Source organism: Nipponia nippon, unplaced genomic scaffold, assembly GCF_047370975.1.
Source record: "Nipponia nippon isolate SJK-2023a ecotype South Korea unplaced genomic scaffold, ASM4737097v1 scaffold_4, whole genome shotgun sequence".
Lineage (NCBI taxonomy): Eukaryota > Metazoa > Chordata > Aves > Pelecaniformes > Threskiornithidae > Nipponia > Nipponia nippon.
The window spans coordinates 2,277,660-2,299,317 of record NW_028262358.1 but is presented as its reverse complement, the minus strand read 5'-3'; the positions used below and the strand labels follow the sequence as shown (position 1 = coordinate 2,299,317).

General features: G+C 41.8%; 1 protein-coding gene across 2 annotated transcripts; it reads right to left on the bottom strand.

Annotated features, from left to right (window-relative positions):
- Positions 1-67: 67 nt before the first annotated feature.
- CFAP36 (cilia and flagella associated protein 36) lies at positions 68-19,040 on the bottom strand. Of its 2 annotated transcripts, none has more exons than XM_087773891.1 (10): positions 18,817-19,040; positions 13,782-13,846; positions 12,755-12,856; positions 11,736-11,850; positions 10,672-10,759; positions 9,659-9,710; positions 7,637-7,757; positions 2,897-3,066; positions 2,297-2,452; positions 68-1,016 (listed from the first exon to the last, which is right to left on the bottom strand). In XM_087773891.1, the coding sequence occupies exons 1-10, from the start codon at positions 18,929-18,931 to the stop codon at positions 930-932; spliced, it is 1,071 nt and encodes a 356-aa protein (XP_087630017.1). In that variant the 5' UTR covers positions 18,932-19,040; the 3' UTR covers positions 68-929. The 2 variants fall into 2 exon arrangements, with proteins under 2 accessions (XP_087630017.1, XP_087630018.1); XM_087773892.1 differs by lacking the exon at positions 18,817-19,040 and adding an exon at positions 16,786-16,813.
- Between the last annotated feature and the right edge of the window lie 2,618 nt (positions 19,041-21,658).

Below are 21,658 nucleotides of genomic sequence, written 5' to 3'. Positions count from 1 at the left end.
TTCTCCTGCCTGGGGTCTTTCCACTACCGCTCTTTTTGGAAAAGAAAAGAACATCTGCCAACGTGTATCAGTTATAAATGCTATTTTAATAAAAAGTTACATGAAACTTGAAGCGGTTGGGTTGTTTCTTTTAATGTGAGCTACTGTTGCGGTCAGCTACGCAATGACATTGTGCAAACGACAGCCTCTCTTCCCTGCTTTGTCTCTCAAAGCCAAACCAGTAAATAAGATTTTTAAAAGATGTCTGTTTTCAAACTGAACTGCTCGTGCCGCCCCTAGCTTTGCAACTAAAGCAATTATTTTTACTTAGAGTTGCATTTACAGCAAAATTGGACCCAAGGACTGGCCGGCTGCCCCAGAAGGATGTAAAACGATGTCAGCCAGAGTTAATAACGTGAATGTCTCGACTTCAAGCTGCATTATGTTTCTCTAAAGTAAGATGGTCGTAGTTGTCCTTCCTTGTGAAATTACTTTATTCTGTTGCATAGCTGAAAAATAGTAACTTGTTTATAATATTCTAATAAAAGGAACAAAGTTCTATAATTTTAAAAATAAAAAAGTTGAAGTTTCTAACTCATTCAGAGCTGTTCACATAGGAATTATTTTAACAGATCTCCGTATCGGCTTTTGTTCTACATAATACCAAGCGGCTGAGGCCAGTAGCTGCAACCATCCGTGTGCTGCTGCGATGTTTAATGGCCTCGCTGTGAACGCGTTCCAGTGAAAGCGAGTTGCCAGCGTGCTGGGAAATCAGTGTTTTTAGTGTGTATCAGTGTCATTTTAAATACATATAAAGTACTGAGTTGCTTGTCTGAAAGTGCTATAAAATTAAGTGTAATATTGGAAAACAAATCCGTTCAATTATTATTTATAGAATTTATTCTAAAAACATACTGATGCTCTTGGGTTCTGCAATGAGCTCCTTAAAATTACCGCTTATTAATAACTTCTTCTTTTAGTTTTTCTGCCAGCATTTTCCTCTTCTGTAGTAGCCTTTGCTTCTCTTCTGAAATTTCCTAAAAACAAAGCACAAGAACGCTGCAGTAAGCTGCCCGGCTTCCCTGGTGAGCACCCCGACTCCCGCCCAAACGCGTGAGCCGGAGCAGGTCGCTGACACGCGGGGTCGCTAACGGGAGCGGCCAAGTAACATCGCTTGCGAACCCGAGGCTACAGCAGCAGTCCTTCAAACTCACTCGCTATCCAGAATGGTTTAAAAAAATACCATTATTCCATTTCTTGAGAAGCGGATGGCAGGATGTGGCCGACTGGCTCTTTACCTCCAGCTGCCTTTTCCCCGCTGCACTGCACCAGCCTGTCCGAGAGGCCTAACCTCAAATTCGACGGGTGCTGCTTACTTGTTTTGGAAGTTCCCCAGTATTTTGGGCCTGTTCTGAGCATAATAAAATGCTCGGCAACTCTGAAAACTACCTGAGGCGATAAAGGTCTCTGGTCTTAAGTAGCTGCTCCTCTGTAATGAAGAGTAGTGATTTTTTTTTTTTTTAACAGAACTGTTACCCTATTGTTTTGTGTGGGTTTTAAGGTCTGTTACTAGTTTCCTCACTTGTGTTGAGAGTTTTCAAGCATTTCTTTTTATATAAATGCAGATCAAACCTATTTGTGGTAAATGCATTAAGTCATATTAACCAGAACAATGATTAACAAAAAAAAAGTTGTTTTTTTCCTGATAAAGACCTCTATATTGGTAGGACTTTTCTATATTGGTAGGACTTTATCCTCCCATAGGATGCTGGGTTTTTTCTGTCCGTACTTTCTTTCCCTGATAAGATTTACTTCTTTTTTCCCAAGTATTTTCATCATGTCGCTTCTATTCCAGCGGCTGATGGATAGAAATCAAGGATTTCTTAATTTGAAATAGGCACAAAACTCTCAAAAGGGATCACAAGAACAGAGCAAATTTGTTACCTCTGTAAAATAAGCCTTTGCAAAAGAAAAATGTTTTTCCCACTTCAGCTGGGGGGAAAAAAATATCCCAGGGATTTAAGGCAGCCTGAAGAGTAGGTCACAGATGAGGAGAAAACCGGCATTTTAGCCGTTCATAAACTTAATTAATCCTGAGGATGTGATGATAGTGAAGCAAAATAACGCGAACGATCACTAAAACTTCTAGCCTATAAGCTTCTGTAAAAGCAGTACCTTGAAAATACCCACTCCTGACTTCCCCCACTTGTTGCTTTTACCCTGCTACAATGTTCAGCAGCAACACTTCCATCTTCACTGAAATAACCTGTGGTTTTTATAAAGTGGTCAGGGTGATTAAAATGTTTCAGTCCTTCACCTCTGTAGGAGACGATTCCTCTTCTTTCCGGTCAGCGTTCGTCGGCAACAGGGCGTTATGTCGTGACTCGTTCTTTAGAGCCATCAGCATATCTCGTTTTTTCTTTAGGTAGTCTTCTCGTTGCTTCAGCTGCTCTTCTTCAAGTTCTGATAAATTCTGGAAATTTTTTGTTTAGAATACATTTTGAGATTACCTTTTGGTATGCACGTTATGTGTTTGTGAGATAAAAGCATTTACATCACGTTTGCCTCCAAAATTACTAGCTGAAAAAAAAAAAGTCCAAGTTGAATGTTCAAGCCAGAGCTGTCTACTGAGAAATTATCACGGGGCAAAGGCTGAATACTGAGTTCTGTTCTCAAGCTAGAATGATGATCTGAGCTTCATGCAAATTAAACTGGTAAATACCATAACACAGTGTTTGCATGCTGGTTTTAAAACAAACAAACAAACAAACCCAAATCAAAACCACCTGATTACAAGAACAGAAAATATCTATTTAAACGTAATACTGTCTTAAATATATATTCTAAATGTAATCCTGTCTCTTTGCCTTCTAGTTCTACGCTTGGGGTTTTTCTCGTTTGTCTGTTTTACACTTACAGGTCCTTTCATCCCAGCTTTTTGCGCTGCACTTTCTGAACCTTTTCCAGCTGACTTCTTCTTCATGTCGTCTTTCCCTTGGGTACCAGACGGCTGAGGGAAGCTTTCTGCTCCTTTTTGTAATGGGCGTACCGGTTTTAAGTCTTTCCTCGCAGATTTCCGAGATTCCTCTAAGCAGCAATTTTACATAGAAAACAATTAGAAAGAATAGAAATATATCAAATAAAAAATAAATCGGTGTTCTTCCAATATCCAGATGTCTCTTCTGATGAAATGGAAAACTTGGGGAGAAATGTGATTTTTTTTTCCCTTTTTTCTTAATAAAACTTTCTTTTAAAAAGCATAGATATTCTATTTGTATTATGACAGCAGTTAGATAATGCTTTACATCGTAAGTACCTCTACTGCAATGAATTATAAATTGTCAAATGCTTGGAATGTCGTTTCATATGCAGCGTTCCGACAGTCAGTTCCCATTGCGATCGTACTTTCTGTTTCTGCCTTGGCGAGCCGAGCCAGTAACCAGCAGCCTGTCAGGCGCGCTTCGGCCCGCCCTAAGCACAAGCGTACAGGGTCAGCTTGCGGCTTCGGAGAAAAGAATCGGAAAATACTGCGTTGAAGTGAACTCATACGGGAGAGGGGGGAAGCGAAGCTCAAGAGGTGCAAAGCGTTACAGCGACGCAGCTCGGTCGCTCGCATCCACCTGCGGGATGCAAGATGCCAGTTCGGCACGACCCCCTGTTCGCCTCTCGCTTTCTGTCTTGGGCAAATGCCGCCTGTGCTGACACAGGGAAGTAAGCCTGTACTGATCCCAGCTGTGCCCTCCGTATCTCTGCAGGTACCGAGGCTGGTTTTGCCTTGCATCCCGCTCAGCTCCGCGGTGTCTGAGATGGCATCGCGGTTACTGACGTCGGAGTCAAAGCCTCTCCGGGCACCGGACTGCGAGCAGGGTATGTGCTCAGAACTTTACTAAGATTCTCTTGACTTGACCTACAGCTACTCCCGAGTAAGGTAAGTTGCTGCTCTTGCTGTACTTTCATTAAAAATGAAGAGGCTTTTGACTGTTTTAAAATATGCCTGAAAATATCCATAAAGATGCAAGAATACAGGTAGTGAAATACAAATTTTACTGTGTTCAGCCAGTTTGAGTCTATCCGTAATATCCGAGTTGATATGTGTAACAATGTAATTCAGATTATAATTCTACAGTGCTGGACTATGGCTTTTTGCTGTAATGCCGGGAAATAATTTGCACGAGCATTAAGGTAGGAGTCCTCTCCTTGGTCTCTGCCGGAGAGATGGCAAAGCTGGCTCCACTGAAGCTGGTGCAGGGTAAACGCCACTCAATCGTTTAAGTTAAAGCAAGTAATATACATTCAGCTCTTCAACACTGCTGCTTTCTTTAGTACAGAAAATGACAAGACACATAATTGTGAAAAGGTAGGGAGAAGAGCAAAAGAGAGGAAATGTTATTCAACGTGTGGAAAACAAACCAGGACAGAAATGTAAAACAAAGGTCAAGTTGAAGAATTTGCATTTCACTGAAATAGGACTGCTGGAAGTCTCGATGCTCCAAAGAATGTCTTTTTGTGATGGATAAAAGGTCTTAGAGGCACTGTGAGAGGTCAGAGTTAAAATCGCTAGAAAAAATCCTCACGCTATAGCTGTCCTATTAAAAAGCCGGCGGTGGAGAAAAAAAGGCAAAAAGCACACACTGCATGCCAAATACCTGCCCCCTCGCCAACGCGACGCTTAGGAAAGCTACTTACCAGGAAGCAGTTCTTTGCAATGGGGTGTGCGTATGTACATTTACGCTGTGGCTGTCCATAGCGCAGACACTCGAGCTGGAGGCGCTTGTGTCCTAGCAGTACCTGCAGATGTGATCATAGGACCCTCAGTGTCACTTAACCCACGAACCTGAAAAGATACTGAGAAGGGAAGGAGGGCGGATAGCGAACGTACAAACAGACAACGCACCTCAAAGAATTACAGTTACTGGTACGTAACGCTTTTCCTCCTTTGAGGACTTGTCTATATGTACGTTCACGCTGCGGGTGACTAAGCAACACTCTTTTCCATGTGGACAATTACTCCAGAATCTTCTCAAAATGCAAGCACACAGGACCGCTCCAGGAGATGCTGCATGCTTCTTATCCGCATGATACACGCAGCTCGGTGCGAACACGAGTGTGGCTTTTGAAGCAGCTGCCCTGCAGGTATCGGGAAAGGGAGGCGTTCTCCAAGAGTGCTGGAAAGGCCGCTTGCGCTCCGAGGTGCCGAGCATGACCTTGACAATGAAATTCCCCCTTCTGATCTCTCCCTAGTGCAACAACTTGGGTGGTCAAAGTACAGGAGGAATGAGTTTGCAAGCTCTATTTGTAAACTATTTGTAAGAGGCTCACCAAAGTGAAATTAAGAAAATGAAGGCAGCTACCGTTAAAGTGGAAAACTTTAAGGGGTCCACAAACTGAGATCTTGGGTCTCAGGGTGAAGGGGAAATAGCAAAAGACAATGAAACCGCTGTGTATCTGAAGGAAGAGAAACGTATGCCAGACTGGAGGGAAGGAAAACCAAAGGAAGACCAAAGGAAAACAAGTTCTTCCTTTTCCTGCCTCCGAGAACTGGTTCATGCTAGGGCCGTGTTGCCGAGGCAGCCGATACGCCCTAGGTCCAGAGTTGTATCTGGCACCAAGAGGAAGCAAGTCAAGCAGAGGATATGATCCCGTTATCCTAGATGAACCTTTAGTTGGGAGCCTGTGTTTTGGAAGCAGGCAATGACAGAGTGGTCTGGAGGCCGGTCCTCAGTTCTGTGTGAGAAAGGGGTCTGGAAGAAGATGATTCCCAGTACCGATTCTTCTTGATTTTTGCCACCACTACCCAAAACCACTTTTCTGAAAGCTGATACCAGAGGATAAACTGTGACAAGCTTTCTCAGTAGCCTCTTGGGACAGCTATGCTGCCACAAGATGCCAATTCTATAAGGATGAAGATGATTTCCAAGGCGCTAAACTTTTTGTAGACGTGTCCCTTCTTTGGCTTCTGAAGAGCACGGGAATGCTCAGCACCAGCTGAGCAGGCACTTGGACAGCCCAGAAGGGCTGCACACAGTGCTGAGAAGTCTTGACTCCTGAGCTCCACAATGTGTCCCTCTCAAGCACGGGATTTAGTCCTGCAGACAGAATATTTGCTTCCTCCTGAAACAGGGAAACAGCCACTGCAGGGCAGACATAATTTAGTGGTGCCATTACAAGGTGGCACGGCTATGCAAAAATAAGAGTAAAAGCAGGCTGGGAGAAGAAGTGAGTGCAAGTACACCTGCAGGCCTCCTGTGTGCTTCCAAGGGCGGAAGGGAGAAAGAAGAGTTCAAATACATGTAACAAAACCTCAGCAGAAGGACAGAAGGGATAAAACGGGGCGGGGGGGCAGTATTTAAAAGGTCAGTGACACAATTTTTTTTAAGTTTCCTGATGTCAAAGACACTAACTCAGTTTAAGAGAGGGTCCTACAACCGCTTCATCTGTTAACAGCCATCAAATGAAAAAGCAAGGAGCGAGTGTGCCCCAAAGGTACTGCCGCCAAGGCTAAAAGCATCCAGCTCAAGTGTCTGTGATATGAGAACTTGCAGTGTGAATGCATACAAAGACAAGTACCAGACACAGGAAAAATGTAACTAAAGACAGCACAAACCGTTACTTCCCGAAGTTGGAATTATATTCTTGGAAGTGACTTAGCATAGGAAGTTACAAATTTTTTTTCACAAACTCATAAGAAAGCAAATCCCATGGAAACGCAACCTGGTTTCGAAGATCACCTATGTATACCTATATACATAGATACGTGTGTGTATATATACATACGTACCTATACGTGTGTGTGCATATATATACACAGACATAGATATGCTTTTTATCACCTAAGAATTTTCCTGCTTTCCTGAACAGGTCAGCACCCTGTGCTTTAGCTGCAACACAAACATACCGGTTGTGATGGAGGTGCTCTTGGTGATTCCTTTTTTTCTCCTCCCTGTAAAAGCACTGGTGTGGTCATGCTCTCCAGTAAATAATCCTCTACAAAACAATTCCGCCAATTTTCACTACATAACTTGGGTAAAATTCAAGACTACTTAAAAGAGCTCTCCTTGGTATTATCAGTTGGTAAGGGTCACAATCCCACTCAAAAACAAAAATGTAAAATTGAAAAGATTAAAATGAGTAAGAAAAATCTGAACCAAAGGCAAAAAGATTCTGTTTGGTGTCTGACAATTTGGCTTGAATGAATTCTAAGTTTAAGGTTGGTTCCTTCAGAAATATTTGATTGCTATCGAGAAATGTTATGCAATTATAAATTAAATCTATAATGGTCACACACAGGGAGAGAAAGCATAACTTTTTAAGTAAATGATTCATAGTTGCTTACAGGGACCATATTGTTCTTAACAGTAACGGCAGCAGAAGCACAGTAAATTGAAAGATGAAAACTGCTGTTAGACTCCCGTACTTCTCCTCCCATTGGAGCTGACTTATAACATCACTGAATAATAAAGCAGCTCGGGTTGGACGGCATTTCTGCAGGCCACCTAGTGCAAATACCCTGCTCAAAGGAGGGCTAACTTCAAAGCTACGGTGGTTTATTCACAGCCTTATCCAGCCAAGTTCTTAAAGTCCTGATATAAGCGGACTCTGATAATTTGAAAACAGTATCATATTGCACGCTCAGCATTGCACTTTCCTATAAAATTACCTAATGGCAATTTTGGAGTTTCTTCAGAATCATCAGCTCCCTCAGTGGATTCCTTAACAGCTTCTCTCGACTCTCCTGGAAGACTGTAGGTAACATCTGCTGATTTAAGTTTATCACGTGCCTTAAATTAAACAAACAAACAAAACAAAGCATTACATTTCCTGGCACTGTACTTCAGGCATTAAACTGTCAACACAAAGAAAGCTCTCAAAAGAACTTTCTGTTAAAATTGTGTTGTCTACACTCCATACTGCATTGTCAAAGTGAACAAAAGCAAACTACTTATTTTCTTTGACTAACAGGAAGGTTCTTACTGGCTTATAGCCATAAGTCAGCATTTTTTATTTTCGTTCAAAACCTGTTCCCTAATCAACAATCAGAATTTAGAATATTAGGTAAATTGGGATTTGTTTCCCAGCTACAAAGAGATAATGTAGAGTTTTTTTGCCACACTTTGCCTGTGACTTTCAAGCAGACCTCTGTCCACCAGAAAAATACAATACGAGAACCAGGAACATATACCGAGGTTACCACAGAAACAGAGAAATAATCAGCTGAATGGAAACAACAGGTCTGGATAATCTCTGACATTATTGTTTCACTTCTACGCTTGTCTGGGAAATCTTGACAACGCAACCCACCTCTCAAAATAATAAAACCAGCTGGGATTTGCCCAGAAAATGTCTACGCTGCTCATCAATCATCTAATTCATGTCAGAACCCCCCAGCATTCATCAAAATATTAAATTATTTTGTATTAAAACATTCTCTAACAAAAACATATTGTTGAACAATAACTATCACCTTCTCTGTCCCGGTGAACTTGACTGGGGCCTCTGTAATGTGGCTTGTTTATCAAGAATATTGATATTCCTGGCTGGTCTATAAAGATTTGGATAAGCCTGCATCTCAATATAACTTGAATTCTTAAAATGAGCCAAAGCTTGAGTTTCCAGGTTTTCTAAGAAATCCAGTAGAACAGGTGATGTGTTTCCTGGAATCTATCATTGTAATGTGGGAAAGAAGAGTTTTGTCATCACTTTTCTACAGTGTCACACTGGGGGAGACGTTTAATTTGGTAAAATATCCCAACTGTTTTGGACTTGCATTCAATAGCACAGCTATCATCTGCACCTATCATGGGTTTGAACTGGGGACTGGGATTGGAAATGAAGTGTCGACCTCTGTAGTAGCTGCATTTGGTCTCCAGGCGGTTTCCTTTGTCAGTTCAGGCTGAAGAGAGAGTGCTTTCTCTTTTCAAATGTAGTATGCTTGATTTCCTAATGACAGAAAAGAATAGAAGAGCGATTCTGCTCCCTTTTGAAACCGCCTACAATTCCAGCTATTTTTATACGTTTTCCCAGTGAAGGGGAGGTTTATTGCCACGATTCCACTGTAGCCGATTTCAATTTGTTTCTCAGTTGCTGAATGATTGGCAATTTAGCCAGTCCCCGTTTACATTCAGTTACCTTTCTACATGGTTTACTCTGATGGAGACCAAGTGGTGGTCTAACTTGGAGAGGATTTCTGGTTCCTGGTGATTAGGTTCTGGCAGTATCATGCAGACTTAATGAATAACTATACTGTCTACGAAGTGATGCTTACAATTCCTGAAGGATTATGAATGCTGTAATCTCTAAGAAGCTTATACTTTGAAGTGTCTTTGATCTTGACAATATTAGTAATTCAGATGTTCTCTGGATCTGAAAGGTTGACATCCGTTACCAGGATTTCAGAATTCAGATACTGAAGAGGGAATACACTTATCATATGAGCTCCACCAAATGGCTGGTGGTTAACGGTATCGTGTATAGCACTAGTGTCAATGATACCATCAGGAAAAACGTGAACAACAGAAGAGAGTTTTCAAAAAGAAGTGTCAGTAAGACCTTCCTGACAGACCTTTTGTTTGCTTAGGACGGTACACGTTGCCTTAAAGTGATACGGTTGACACCCAGGACAGGAATATCAGAGTATTTCTTAATCATCAACATAACTCATCTGGAAAGGTAAGATACTCACTTCTTCAGTCCTCTTTCTTTCTTGCTCTATTTCATATTCTTCCTTAGATTTTCTGTAACACAAAATACAAGTAAATACTCAACGTTTCTTTAGTGTTAGTGACTCTTAGGGAAATTTAGTACTGCTTAAATATTTGAGGACTATCAAAACAATTACAAGATAATACAAATTTGTTAGTATCCAAAATACTTCCATGACTTAAATGAAAATGCACTCTTAATAGAAATAAATAATTACAATAAACACACAGAACCCACCGTCCTCAGTCTATCTTTCCTTGTGCAAAAATAATTGTGTAAGAATTTCCAGGGCTTCCCTAGTTGAAACTAGGGATGAAACATCCCTAGTTTCATTTGCTTGTTTAAAGACAGGAACGGAAGTATTTCCAGAATACAGAGGGAAAACAGCATAATTTAATATAACATGAATGGATTCATCGGCTATTATTTGTCTAAGATTATGTTTATATATATGTGAATTGGGAGTGCAGGAGAATCTATAGAAGTTGTATCAGTCCTCACACATCTTCTTAGATCATAGCAACAGTCATTGGACACAACTAAGAAGGAAGCTGTAGAAAGGAATAAAGCCTACTGCAAAAGCAGAATTTGCCTTTCCAAGGCTTTAACGTGTAGGGTGTTCCCTGAATGGATTACTGCTAGTGTCCTCCTGCTGTCCAGAGACATCTAACCCAGGTCTAACTTTAGGTCTACTTGGAGATTCAGGGGAGAATGGAAAAGACAGGGCTCTTAAAGTTGCACATCATTCGATGCATCACCAAGACAGCTCATCATGGCAGTGCAGTTATCTCTCAGTCTTTAAATATTCCTGATCACACCCACTGTCTAGCACCATTCATTTTCTCTTAGGTAGGATTTTGACAAGAACATTCATGTCATCTGTAAGATGAACGCAGTTTCCTGGAAAGGGCTGGAAGAGCTAGGTCCTACATACTTTTTTTTTTTTTTTTAATTTTAAAATAATGTACTAAGTAGGACTGATTCATTTTTTACCTTAGAACCTCCCTCAGTATTTTCATTTCTTCTTGTTCAATTTCACTGAATACATCGGAACCCTCTGTCAAACAGTCAGGCAACACACCTACAAAAAACATGGCACAATTCATGCATTACTCTAAGGAAAATTATTTTGTACTCTATTTGGCATCATTCTTCAGGTAGAGAGAAGAAAGGAAAACCAAAACAAAACAAACCAAACAAACAAACAACCCATCTAATTCTTCTTCTCTGTAACTGTTTCCAGAAAGATTCTCTATCCTGGGCATCAAGTTGCTAGTAGCAAAAAGGCAAGTTACTGAAGTTTTGACATCTAAGGGTAAAGCAGAAGCCATACTCTGCATGGACCATTATATGGCATTTCCTATAGACTGCAGTTCAGCCATGGCGAACTGAACCATTTTCAAATTTAGCTGTTATATGAAAGTTGAAATTGAAAAATTAGTCTCTGAAAAAAACATGCATGCAGTAAGACGACAAAACAAAACAGTAAAACTACAGACAGGGAAGAAAGGAGTGGGTAGATGAAAATCCTTTCAGAAACATCAACAGAGCAGCAAAGTTGGGTGTAAATGATTTTCTCTTCTTGAAAAGCATGCCTGTATTAGCATACCTTCTGCTTTCTATATGGATTTTTCATATGCAGCTGTACAGTGTGAATTGCAAAGTAAGCACGGCAGATAGTACAGCATCACTGCTGTGCAAGTAGCATAATACAAACTATCAATATTGTCATTGTTGATGAACTGATATAATTGCTTCAACACTCAAAATTGTCACCAAAATTCTTTAACAAAAAACTAAGTCGGGTTCCAGAGAAAAATTTAGACAAATGGAACTGAAAAATCTGTTAATTTAAAAAGGAATACAGACAGCTGTCGCTGAGAATACAAGCCGAAGTATTGAAATCCTTGTCCCAGTAAAATCAACTGAATGTTTTCCATTAACTTGAACTGGAATTGAAGCAGTATTCAGTACTCATTTATGAACGGATTACAGAGTCATCAAAAGAACACTAAAAAGATGATGAGAAGTGAAACCCCACATTTACCGCTTCTTACCATTTCTTTCTTTAATGATTGTAATAGCTTGCAATTGCATTTCAATATTTTTCTGTACCATCATTTTTTTAAATAGTCTAAAATCTTCTGCTGCCAACACTGTTTGCAAAATGGCCTGTGGGGAGGGAACATATGCACAAAATTAAAAACTCTAGAGAAATCGTAACCATCTCAGTCTGCTTGAAATTATATTGAGATGTAAATTATGTGGAGCGTGTTTTTAATAATGATATTTAATTCTCCTATCTGTCTGTTTTTCCAGCCATACAAGTTGAGCTAGTAGTCAAGAAAAGAATTTGATGGTTTATGTCTTTAGATCAACGTGCCTACAATAATATTATCACAAAACCTGGAGGGTTTCCCACTGTAAGTTTAGAGCTGCACTTCATTCGACTTCCTGAACAAACGCGTAAGCGTCAGTGAGGAACGTGCGCTCTGAAGAAGCTGGTTACACATCTAGGAGGAGATATGTCAACACAGCCCAATTTAAACTGGCAGCAGAAGCTCCCACTCCTCTGCCCAATATACCCGAGACAATTCTGAGAGATAGCTTTGAGCAGGCGAAAGGCTGCCTAACCATGCCTTGTCTTCTCAAGGCCAATGTTTGTCTTACAGATTTTACCCTTTTATTATAAAATCAGAGGAAAACGTCTTTCATTTTATGGAATATGTCTATTGTTTTAATCTTAAGTTTGTCTGCTACTGTAAATGGACAGAAGACTAACACAGAGCTGACAAATATGCAAATAAAGGTGGCAGGAACACCGTAAGCTTAGAGGTTTGTTTTAGAAAATACAAAGCGTAGAAGATGCATCTCAAAAGGTGTCTGACACCATACAAATATCTGTCATGCGCATTTTTCTGGTCAAAGTTCATAATATGAACAAACACATTACGTCTTAGAAAAATCACAGTTTTAACAAGAAAACTTTTCAGAGTTTCATCTCCACCCTGCTATATTAGTGAAAATAAAACACTACAAATTAAATCTATATATTCCTAAACAAAGCAAGAATTACCTGTGAAGTGTGTGTCTTTGCAAGAGGAGATGAAAAAGCTTCTTGAAATTTCTCTTCATTAATTCCAACTTCTTTAAGATAGTCTTCTAATAATTTTTCAACCTGCAAAAAAGTGTAAGCCTTACTTTCTAAGAGGTTTTTCCCTAAGAATCATATGAATTTTTTTCATAATTGTGTATTCTTTTCTGCTGACATTGTATTTCTTTAAACTCAAAGGAAAATCATTACAATAGTAAAACTGATTTTTCTGATATGTCAGGCTTTATTTACTTTCATGAACTGTTCAAAATAAACATTTTTATTGCTAAATTTGATTACTACTTAATTTAGCTTCTCCAGTTCCCAAGAATCTCACTTCTCTACCTTTTCCCCAGACTCCTGGCTAGTATTCCTCATCATTTTTTGCCCTGTAGGCAAAAGGCGTTTTGCCAGTCTGTGTGCCTGAAACCCTTCAGGGTCAGAGCAAAAATGGATGTTGGTCTGTATTTATTCAATTGATGCTTTTTAACATCAAGTATTACCAAGCCTTGTTACAAAATAATATGCTAGAAGTCTGCGTGCATTGGTTTATAGGCATTTTAAACATGCTCCAAAAATCTCCTGTAATTTTTTTCTGATAATTGAAAAATAATTCAAAAGATTTACCAGACTCGTTAGTGAACAAAATACAAGTTATACGTGTTCTCAGACATCATGCTGTTTGTCCTTTTAACTTGACAGAAAATATGAACGTTATAAAGCTGCTAAGAACAGTATTCTAGCTAGTGGATATATTCATTTTAATGAAAAATATGTAACAGCATAAGAGATATGACCGTGTGTTAAAGTTTCTTTTCTATGTATCTGGTGTTCAACCATAAAAATGCATTTGAGAACTATGACTTAAAGGATTTCTAAATAACACTTAGGCAATAGTAGAAAATTCTAAATAACAAAAATAACACAATTAGAAGTTCATCTAAATACTACTTTAACATTTTAAATTCTGTTTCTTAGAAATCTACCACAAATGGTGAATAATGCTTACCAGAGCTTGGTACTCCTGATAAATTTCTGTGTAAGACAACTTGCTTTCTTCTTCATCATCAAAAACTGTGAAAACAAACAAACAAAACAAACACAACACACATTTTGGAGTTAGTGTACATACCACAAATTAACTTAGGCCTTAAAGAGAAAGATTAAGCTTTACAAGGTAACATATTAATCATATGAAAATATAGGCCATGATTGATAGTAATAATGTATTTTTCCATGCATTCAGGCTAAGCATGTACTTTTGGTAACTTAATGTAATTAAATTTCATCATTTAATACCGGGAAAACATATCTTCATAATAGAAACAGACTTCTAAGCAAGTTGAGGATTCAGCAGATACGTACACTAAAAAGTAAGATTTAATATAAGAACTACCATATGAACTTGTGTAAGGTTGTTCTAAGATGGCAGATGACATACATAAAGCAGGAAATTTCTCTCTCTCTCTCTCTCTCTCTCTCTCCCCCCTCTCTCTCCCCCCCCCCCCCCCCCATATTTACGTGGAGAAAGTACTAATGACTTAAACCAAATTTTTTTAAATGCCATTCATTTAGCCAGAAGCCAAGGTGATGCAGGAAAATGAGACCCTGCCTGCATAAAAACAGATAACCCCAAAGAGGAAATCTGCTGCAGGTAAGTTATTTTTTAATTATATATATCCTGATTTAGACAAAATGGGCATCTGTATAGTATGGGCCATATTAATCATCTTAATATAAGTTCGTATTAAGAACTCTTGACTGGAGATATCAAGCTAATGATCCCTACACTGCAAGAATAGATAGAAGAAGCAGAAAATAAGAGAAACTGAAAACTAGGGTTTGGGGGTTTTTTAATTTACATTTTTATCATGTCAACAATGAACAGAGGTAATGTAAAACCTAGCAATTAAGGCAGAGGCTTAGAAATAAGCCTTCCTCAATCCCCTTCAAGATTAGCCACTATATGTTGGACAAGTCACTTCCCATGTGCATGCTTTGAAGTCATTTGAAGAATGGGAATTCTCCTTAAATTGGTGAAGGAGTGTGATTTATTCTTCGTATACAGATATGACATCTCAGATGGAAGATGGTACCGATGCGCATAGAATTAGTATAACTTTCACGCAAATTTAGAGTTACTTTTAGAAAGCATCATTTCCCAGCTGTGACAGCCCTGAGGCCATGTCACTCTGAACCCTGATAAGGTGTGACGCAAGATGGCTGTACCTAAACCAGAAAGTACTTGTATCACTTTCTAACAACTTAGGGCAATGCAATGATAGAAATCTAATCAACCAGTTCAGGTGCTCTAAATAACCAAGGGAAACTTGCTGTTTAAATTACATAATCTGGAAAACCAACATTTGCTTTTGTTTCATTTTTGCACAAGGGAAATTTTTTAATGAAGGGATTTAAAAGAAAGAAGACAAGCTTTAAAAATATCTAGGTATAAATTCAAATGGTCAAAAAAAAAATATTATAAAGCCTACTCTAAAAAAATTCAGCTCCTACGGCAACCACCATATTACCAAACCCAAGCGGGTGAAGCACTTAACTGCCTCTATTGTCTTCTGCATCTCCTCCCCTCTGGGGATCTCCCTTATAACTCTTGCAGACCCCAACCTTTCTCTTAATGTCTCCGTTCCCTTCTACCTCCTACTGTTCCTTCCCGCCCTGGGCACCCGAAGGAGGGGTGACACAGGGATGTCACTCCTCCGTCAGTGTCCATGCCAACAGCTAGCCGCACACTGCCAAGGGGATGCTTCCAGGTCCTCCTCCTCCTCCTCCCACAGCTGCAGGACAACACGGAAAGCAGAGTGGAAAGCCTGCACAAACTGCTCTCTGTTCTCAGGCTCTGAACAAAAAGAGGATGAAGGTAAGTGCCAAGTAAAGCAAGCTGCAGTCAGCATCTCCTCCGAGTTAAGTGGCATTAAGGAGTACTTTGAATGGAGACCTTGGATTTTCTTGAGTCAGGGCTCCTAAATCATGTAGTCATTTTCCTTAAGATTTTGGCACAGTCTTTGGTTGCCCGAGAGGAACAAAAATCTGAAGAACTATTGTATCAAGATAAGCCAGGGAACCAGGATATCCTGGGAGACAAACTCATCGTTTTCCTGTTAAAATTGAAAATCTTCACTAGGACCCCTCAAACGGGATGAGAGTTAAGTCAAGTTTGAGTCCTCCCTGCCAGGCTGAGCCGCTGACTCATTTCACCTCGCGGACAAGAGCCGGTAAGCAAGCCTGAGGGAACTCTTCTCTTTCTCCCCCAGTCCTCATTGAGTGCTGAGGCGGCTCCATGCTGGGAGGGAAGGGAGTCACAGGCAACAATATCTGTTTATTCCTTTTGTACCTTGCCTTTATCTCCCGGCGCTCAGAACTATTATCAAGCTTATCGATATACCAAGTGATGTTCCAATTAATACCTTGGAACATCTGAATAAAACCGAAGCCTCTCGCCTTATACACACACCCATGCATTTAACTTCAGTTTCACAGCCACATACAAGGAAATTAATCAAGCCATGAGAAATTAATCAAGTCCCCAGAAAAAGGGAGAGAGAAAAAGCAAACAATTAAAAACAGATAGAAAACCATTAGGATCGTTTGTAAATTGAAGTGCAAGGACTTGGCCTAAGTGACTCCAGTTCCAAAATAAATTCCTTATGCACCAATTACCAAAACTCAGATTCTGTTTTTGAGGAATCACAAATTATTGTCAGTTAATCAAAATGTTGCTAATTTGCTTGTTCAGCCCAAAGACTAAATGTTTTAGGAACAAAAAGAATTCTGTCCTGACAAGTTATCTCAGTAACAAGAACAGCAATGGAATCAGCACAGCACACTTCTAGAAAGGAAAAGTAAATAGCCCAGATATCTGCAACTAAAACTTCGCATTTCTTTAACTGCGCTTCTTAGCAACCCGAGCATTGCAGTAACGCTTCTTTAGCCTTTTCTTGTTTCTCAATAGCTTCTGAGAGTTGTCCAACAGCACTCTGTAGCACAAATGATACCTTGGAAGATCATTTGCTGCAAGTGGTTTCTCTACTTTCTTCCTCCGATTTCCTATGTGGAAACGCACCGGCGGGAAGCGACCATTATGTAAGGCTGCCTCACGCTGCATGGAAATGTACAGAGGTTCCATAAATCTTCTTACTGCCAGTAAATTCCCCTCAACCTTCTAAAGAGAGATCATTGCTCCCGAGAGGGATAATCAATTTCCCCCGATCCTTAAACCTGGACCCTTTGCATGATAATCAAAATGCTTGACCGACCTCAAGTTTAGGCAGACTTTCCAAGAGAAAATTTCCAGCCTAGATTTCTCTATTGCTTTCTAGCTGTAAGGAGTCCAGCAGCTTTACCTTTCTCATTTCCCTGTATACTAGGGAAAGGCGTACGTACTTACGGTGATCTTGCCTCATGAAAACCTTGGGAAGGGTAGAAACAGTTCAGGATAACTGAGAAGCAACTTGTTTAGAAGCTGTGATCTGAATTGAATCAAAGGTGCGTCTGTTTCACTGAATATGAAATAAAAATTCTGAACGGACCCTAACAAGAATGACTGCACAACAAAAGACACGGCCGGCCCTGCTGAGGCCAGCCATTACCAGAGCTGTTCTGGAGCCCACAGCAGGATGGAGGGGAGGAAGGAGTAAGCGCAAGCGGGTAGAATACTTTAATAATAAGAACCATTCTACTTTGAGCTTGACGTTACTATGTCCCTAGAAATAAAATGTATTTGGAAGATGACTTCAGTATTTTACAGGTAAAATGATTAACGAATCCTACGTCCTGTCGGGTGATACTAAAGGAACAGATTTTATTCATAGTAGCCACAGAAAGTGATCCTAAATTAGGCTTCGGCACCATGCTTTAATACTTCTCATGTGTGAATGTCTGCAGGCTGGGTAGGATCATGAGCCATCATGTTCTCAGACACGCTTTTTTTTTTTCCCCTCCAATAATCACAAATCCCTTTTTCTAAAGGACTTAAGCAATGCTTTCAGACTTGCCCAAATTGTACTTATTTTGCTACCATAAAGATCCAGGTGTTCTTGGCAGCAGAAAATTTGTTCTGTAAGTAGTGGAACTAATTTAGCCAAATCTCTACTGCAGAAAGCCGCCTTTCCTCACTACATAGGTACAGCTATACAGGTCTCCTCAGGCACCTGTGCACAGAGCTACAGGTCTGTCCCAGTTCTCCCTCTCACTGCCCATACTTCCAGTTTACCTAGGATGTTCCCTGAATTTTTCCATGATTCCTGCAGCTGTTTCTTGAGGAAGAAAAGGAAGTTTAACTAGAGTTGCTGCCAAGCTAAACTCATGCACAGGACTGCCTACAAAACATAAGTGATAACTGCTGACTTTTTAGTCCTGGCTATCATTTTTTGAGAGGTACTAATGGTTTCTCATCTCTTAACTGCCAATGTTCATAAAATTGCAGGAATTTAACTTCGGGCCTCCTACTCGTCTGTCCCACTGGCCAGACAGCTATTTTAATTGCACTGTCCGGTTTCCTAAGGGAAAACATCTAGCTATGGAAACGTATTAAAGGCCTCCAACTGCTTTCTTGCCACGTCAGGGTATTACCGCAGCAGAATGAAGAACTCGCTTGGGTGTCACGCTGTAAGCTCACGCCGTAATCCCCTGTATGAGCTAATGAACGCAAATTGCCGCGTCTTGAAAAAGGGCTTGCCCAGACCGACTTTCCCAGGGCGCAGCACCCCCTCCGCAGAACCGGTGCAGACGGCGGCGATGCCAAGCCTGACGCGCCTCCGGCGGGGAGCGCTGCCGGAGGGCGCCTGCGGGGCCCCTCAGGACCCCCGGCCCGACCTGCCAGCGCCCGCGGCGGGGCCTGGCGTGTCCCCCCCGCCCCCGGAGCCTCTCGGACCCCGCCTGTGCCCGCGCTGAGGCCGCCAGCCCCGTCCCGCCCCGCCCCGTCCCGCCGGCCGGGCGGATGTGAGCTGAGGGGGGGACGGCCCCCAAGGCGCCCTGAGGGGAGGGGAGGCCGGCCCGGCCCGGCCCGGCCCCGCCGCGCCGCTCACCCTCGCACTTCTGCTCCATGAACTCCAGGATGGGGATGGACCAGGCGGGCCCCCGCAGGAACCCGGCGATGGTGTCCACCACCCACTCCACGTCGCCTTCCTCCTCCGCCGCCATGGCCGAGGACGGCGAGCGGCGCCGCGGCGGTTGGCGCGCCCGCCCGTCGCTATAGCAATCGGCGTCACGGCGTCACGTGGGCCCGGCGCCGCCCGCCCGCGCTCCGTGCCGGCGGCCGTTAACGGCCGTTGCGGCGGAGGTCGGCCCGCGGTTAGGGGCTGCCCGGTGCGCCTGTGCCCGGCGGTGCGGAGAGCCTTAGGGACTAGGAGCTAATCGCAGCGCTCCTTACCGGGCAGCCTGGAGGTGAGAACGGCCGAGCGCAGCCCGGGCTGCCCGGCCAGGCCGCGGCCTCCCTGACTTCAGAGACGATGGGGGTGTGGCGGGACGAGGCCCTGGGCCCTCCAGAGATCCCCCTTATCTCGTCGTTCCGTCAGTCACAACTTCACAGTACGCTGAAGGTTTGGTTTACATATTTGGTTTAGGTACCACCAAAGACGAGGATGATCCTGGATGATGGAAAGATCTGATTAACCCATATTTTATCAGGCAGAGAGTGCTGTGGCGTTGCGTAGCAAACAGTGGCGCCGATGTTCCTCGTTAGCTGTTGGACCTGGCGCTCTCGTTCCAGGTACACGCACCTAAAATGTTCAACCGCTCATCAGGCCTTCATGGGAACACGGGTACCTCAGCAGACTTTGTAACTTAGTAAGTCTGTAAACACCCTAAGGTGTAAGAATTAGGAAATAATTTACAAGGCACTACGTAAGAAGATTTACATTAAAACTTAATTGCTTGGCTATTCTTCCTTAGGGCTGGTATTTGTGGACACATTCCTTTTCTCCACTAAAATCAATGTAATGCTCTCATTGTCCTCCCCTGTTACACTGCTGAAAGACTGAGAAGTTTTTCCTAATGTTGAAATTTCTTTCCCTCCTAATGTTGGGTGACTGCTTGCTGTACTTGTGCGTGTAACTGGTAAGTTAAAAACAATCCCAACCAAAACCCTCTTAAATCCATTTATCCTCTTTTAACTCTAGCCCTGTTAGAGGGGTTTTTTAATGCAAGTGAGGAAAAGCGGTACAGTGGTCATTCCGTTAGTTACCCCAGGCTCTATTCTTCTTGTTGCTCAAGAAAAACTTGTAGACATTAATGAGATATTACCTCCATAAAGATTCAATGCTGACTGCATACTAATTTATTTTCATCTCAAAGGTAATAATTCCATGCTTTCTTCGCTGCAGAGAAACACCTGATTAGCTGTGCTTAATTTAATCATTTTAATAAGACCCTGCACTGGAAAGCCTTCATTTTTTCCTTTTGCAGATCACTGTAACTCCCTTTACACCATCAGTGCTTCCATTTCTCCAGGCAGTTTTGTGGTCTATCAGGAGGATGAAGGTTTTACTTGCCTACTGTAGAACAGCTACCTCAGATTTGATTGTTCACATTTCATTACTAATTCAGGCTTACGTGATTGTAAAGTATAGTCACCTCTTGCATACTCAATTGGCTATGAATTATATAGGAGCAGCATCGTTTTAAGCTTGCTCGGTAGCTGCCAGCACCACTCTGTGTTATGTCAGGTTACGCTAGCTCTGCTTGCACTGGCAAAAAACAATGCTTACATCTTGGTTATTTTTCCGAAATCTGTTCTGCTTTCTCTAAAGCTCACTTCTGTGTTGCACCATGAATGGCTTTAGAAAATAAGTTGCTTTGTGAGCAGCGTTTTGCACCACAAGTCTCCGCACCACAGTAATCTCTTCTTCTCTTAGCGCCCGCACCAAGCATCGTGCCCGTTGCGCACGGCCCGTGAGCAAGGGATCCCTTCCCGCTGGTCGCAGGGATGTCAGAGGTGTCAGGTAAGCGGGAGGACGTGCGGCCGCAGCCCCTCACTGCCACGGCACCCCTGCAGTCCTTGTCAGCCGTTCCTTCCACCCACCGCTCTGCTGGCAAATCCCTACTGACGACAGCTTCGCAAGAGAGAGGCAGTAAACACTCAACGTGAAATGAAACTGGAAAACCTGAGAAAGGAATCGGGCAGGGCTCAGACCAGAAAATCCTGGAGTTTTATATGTTTCTCCTCCTTTGAATGAAGTAGGTAAAAACCCATAACAGAAACGTGTGCTTGGAAAGGAAGGAGCATCTAACATTCAGATGTGACTTCTCAAAAAGGGTAGCGTGTATTTCAAGACACAGCGCGTTTTGTACATCGTATCAGAGAGCTCACAGTGTGTACCTCACTTGGGAGAATTAATTTGAAGTCTTAAAGAGTCTCATAATTTCTCTAATCGCTATTGATACTGAGATTAATTGTGATAAAGAGGTCATAGTGCAAAACCAATGTTGTTCTTTGCATCGCACACTTACGTGTCAGTGCACATAGCTGTATTATAGGACACGCCAAAAACATCTGACTTTTCTTGCTTCTGGTAGCAATATGCTTGTCTCTGCCGAGGTCAGCTGAGATGTCTGTAACACACAGCTCTGATGCTGAGAAAAATCCCCTTATTCTTTCAGCATGGGTAATCTTATTTTTCACTTTTTATTTGTTGCATAAAATGTAAAGCATTCGTCGTAGTTACAAGAAAAATCGCTAGAGTAATGACTATGAGGGAGTTCTGTCCACTATAATCAAAACCAGTTTGTCACCTCATATGAAACTGCCCAATGTTGTTATGTTCTGTTCTTAGATGTCAGGGGGACACCTGCGTTAGTGTTTTTCTTGGTAATAAGACAAACGATGGAGCAGGAGATGCTCTCCTGTCTGACTCACAAAAGAGCTCTTAT

Coding starts and splice junctions, on each gene's coding strand:
- CFAP36 (XM_087773891.1), bottom strand. CDS start 18,931: ATGGCGGCGGAGGAGGAAGGCGACGTGGAGTGGGTGGTGGACACCATC. Junction 7,758..9,658: donor AAAGAAAGAGGACTGAAGAA/GTGAGTATCTTA, acceptor GTTTAATTTAAG/GCACGTGATAAACTTAAATC. Junction 2,453..2,896: donor AAGCTGGGATGAAAGGACCT/GTAAGTGTAAAA, acceptor AAAAATTTCCAG/AATTTATCAGAACTTGAAGA.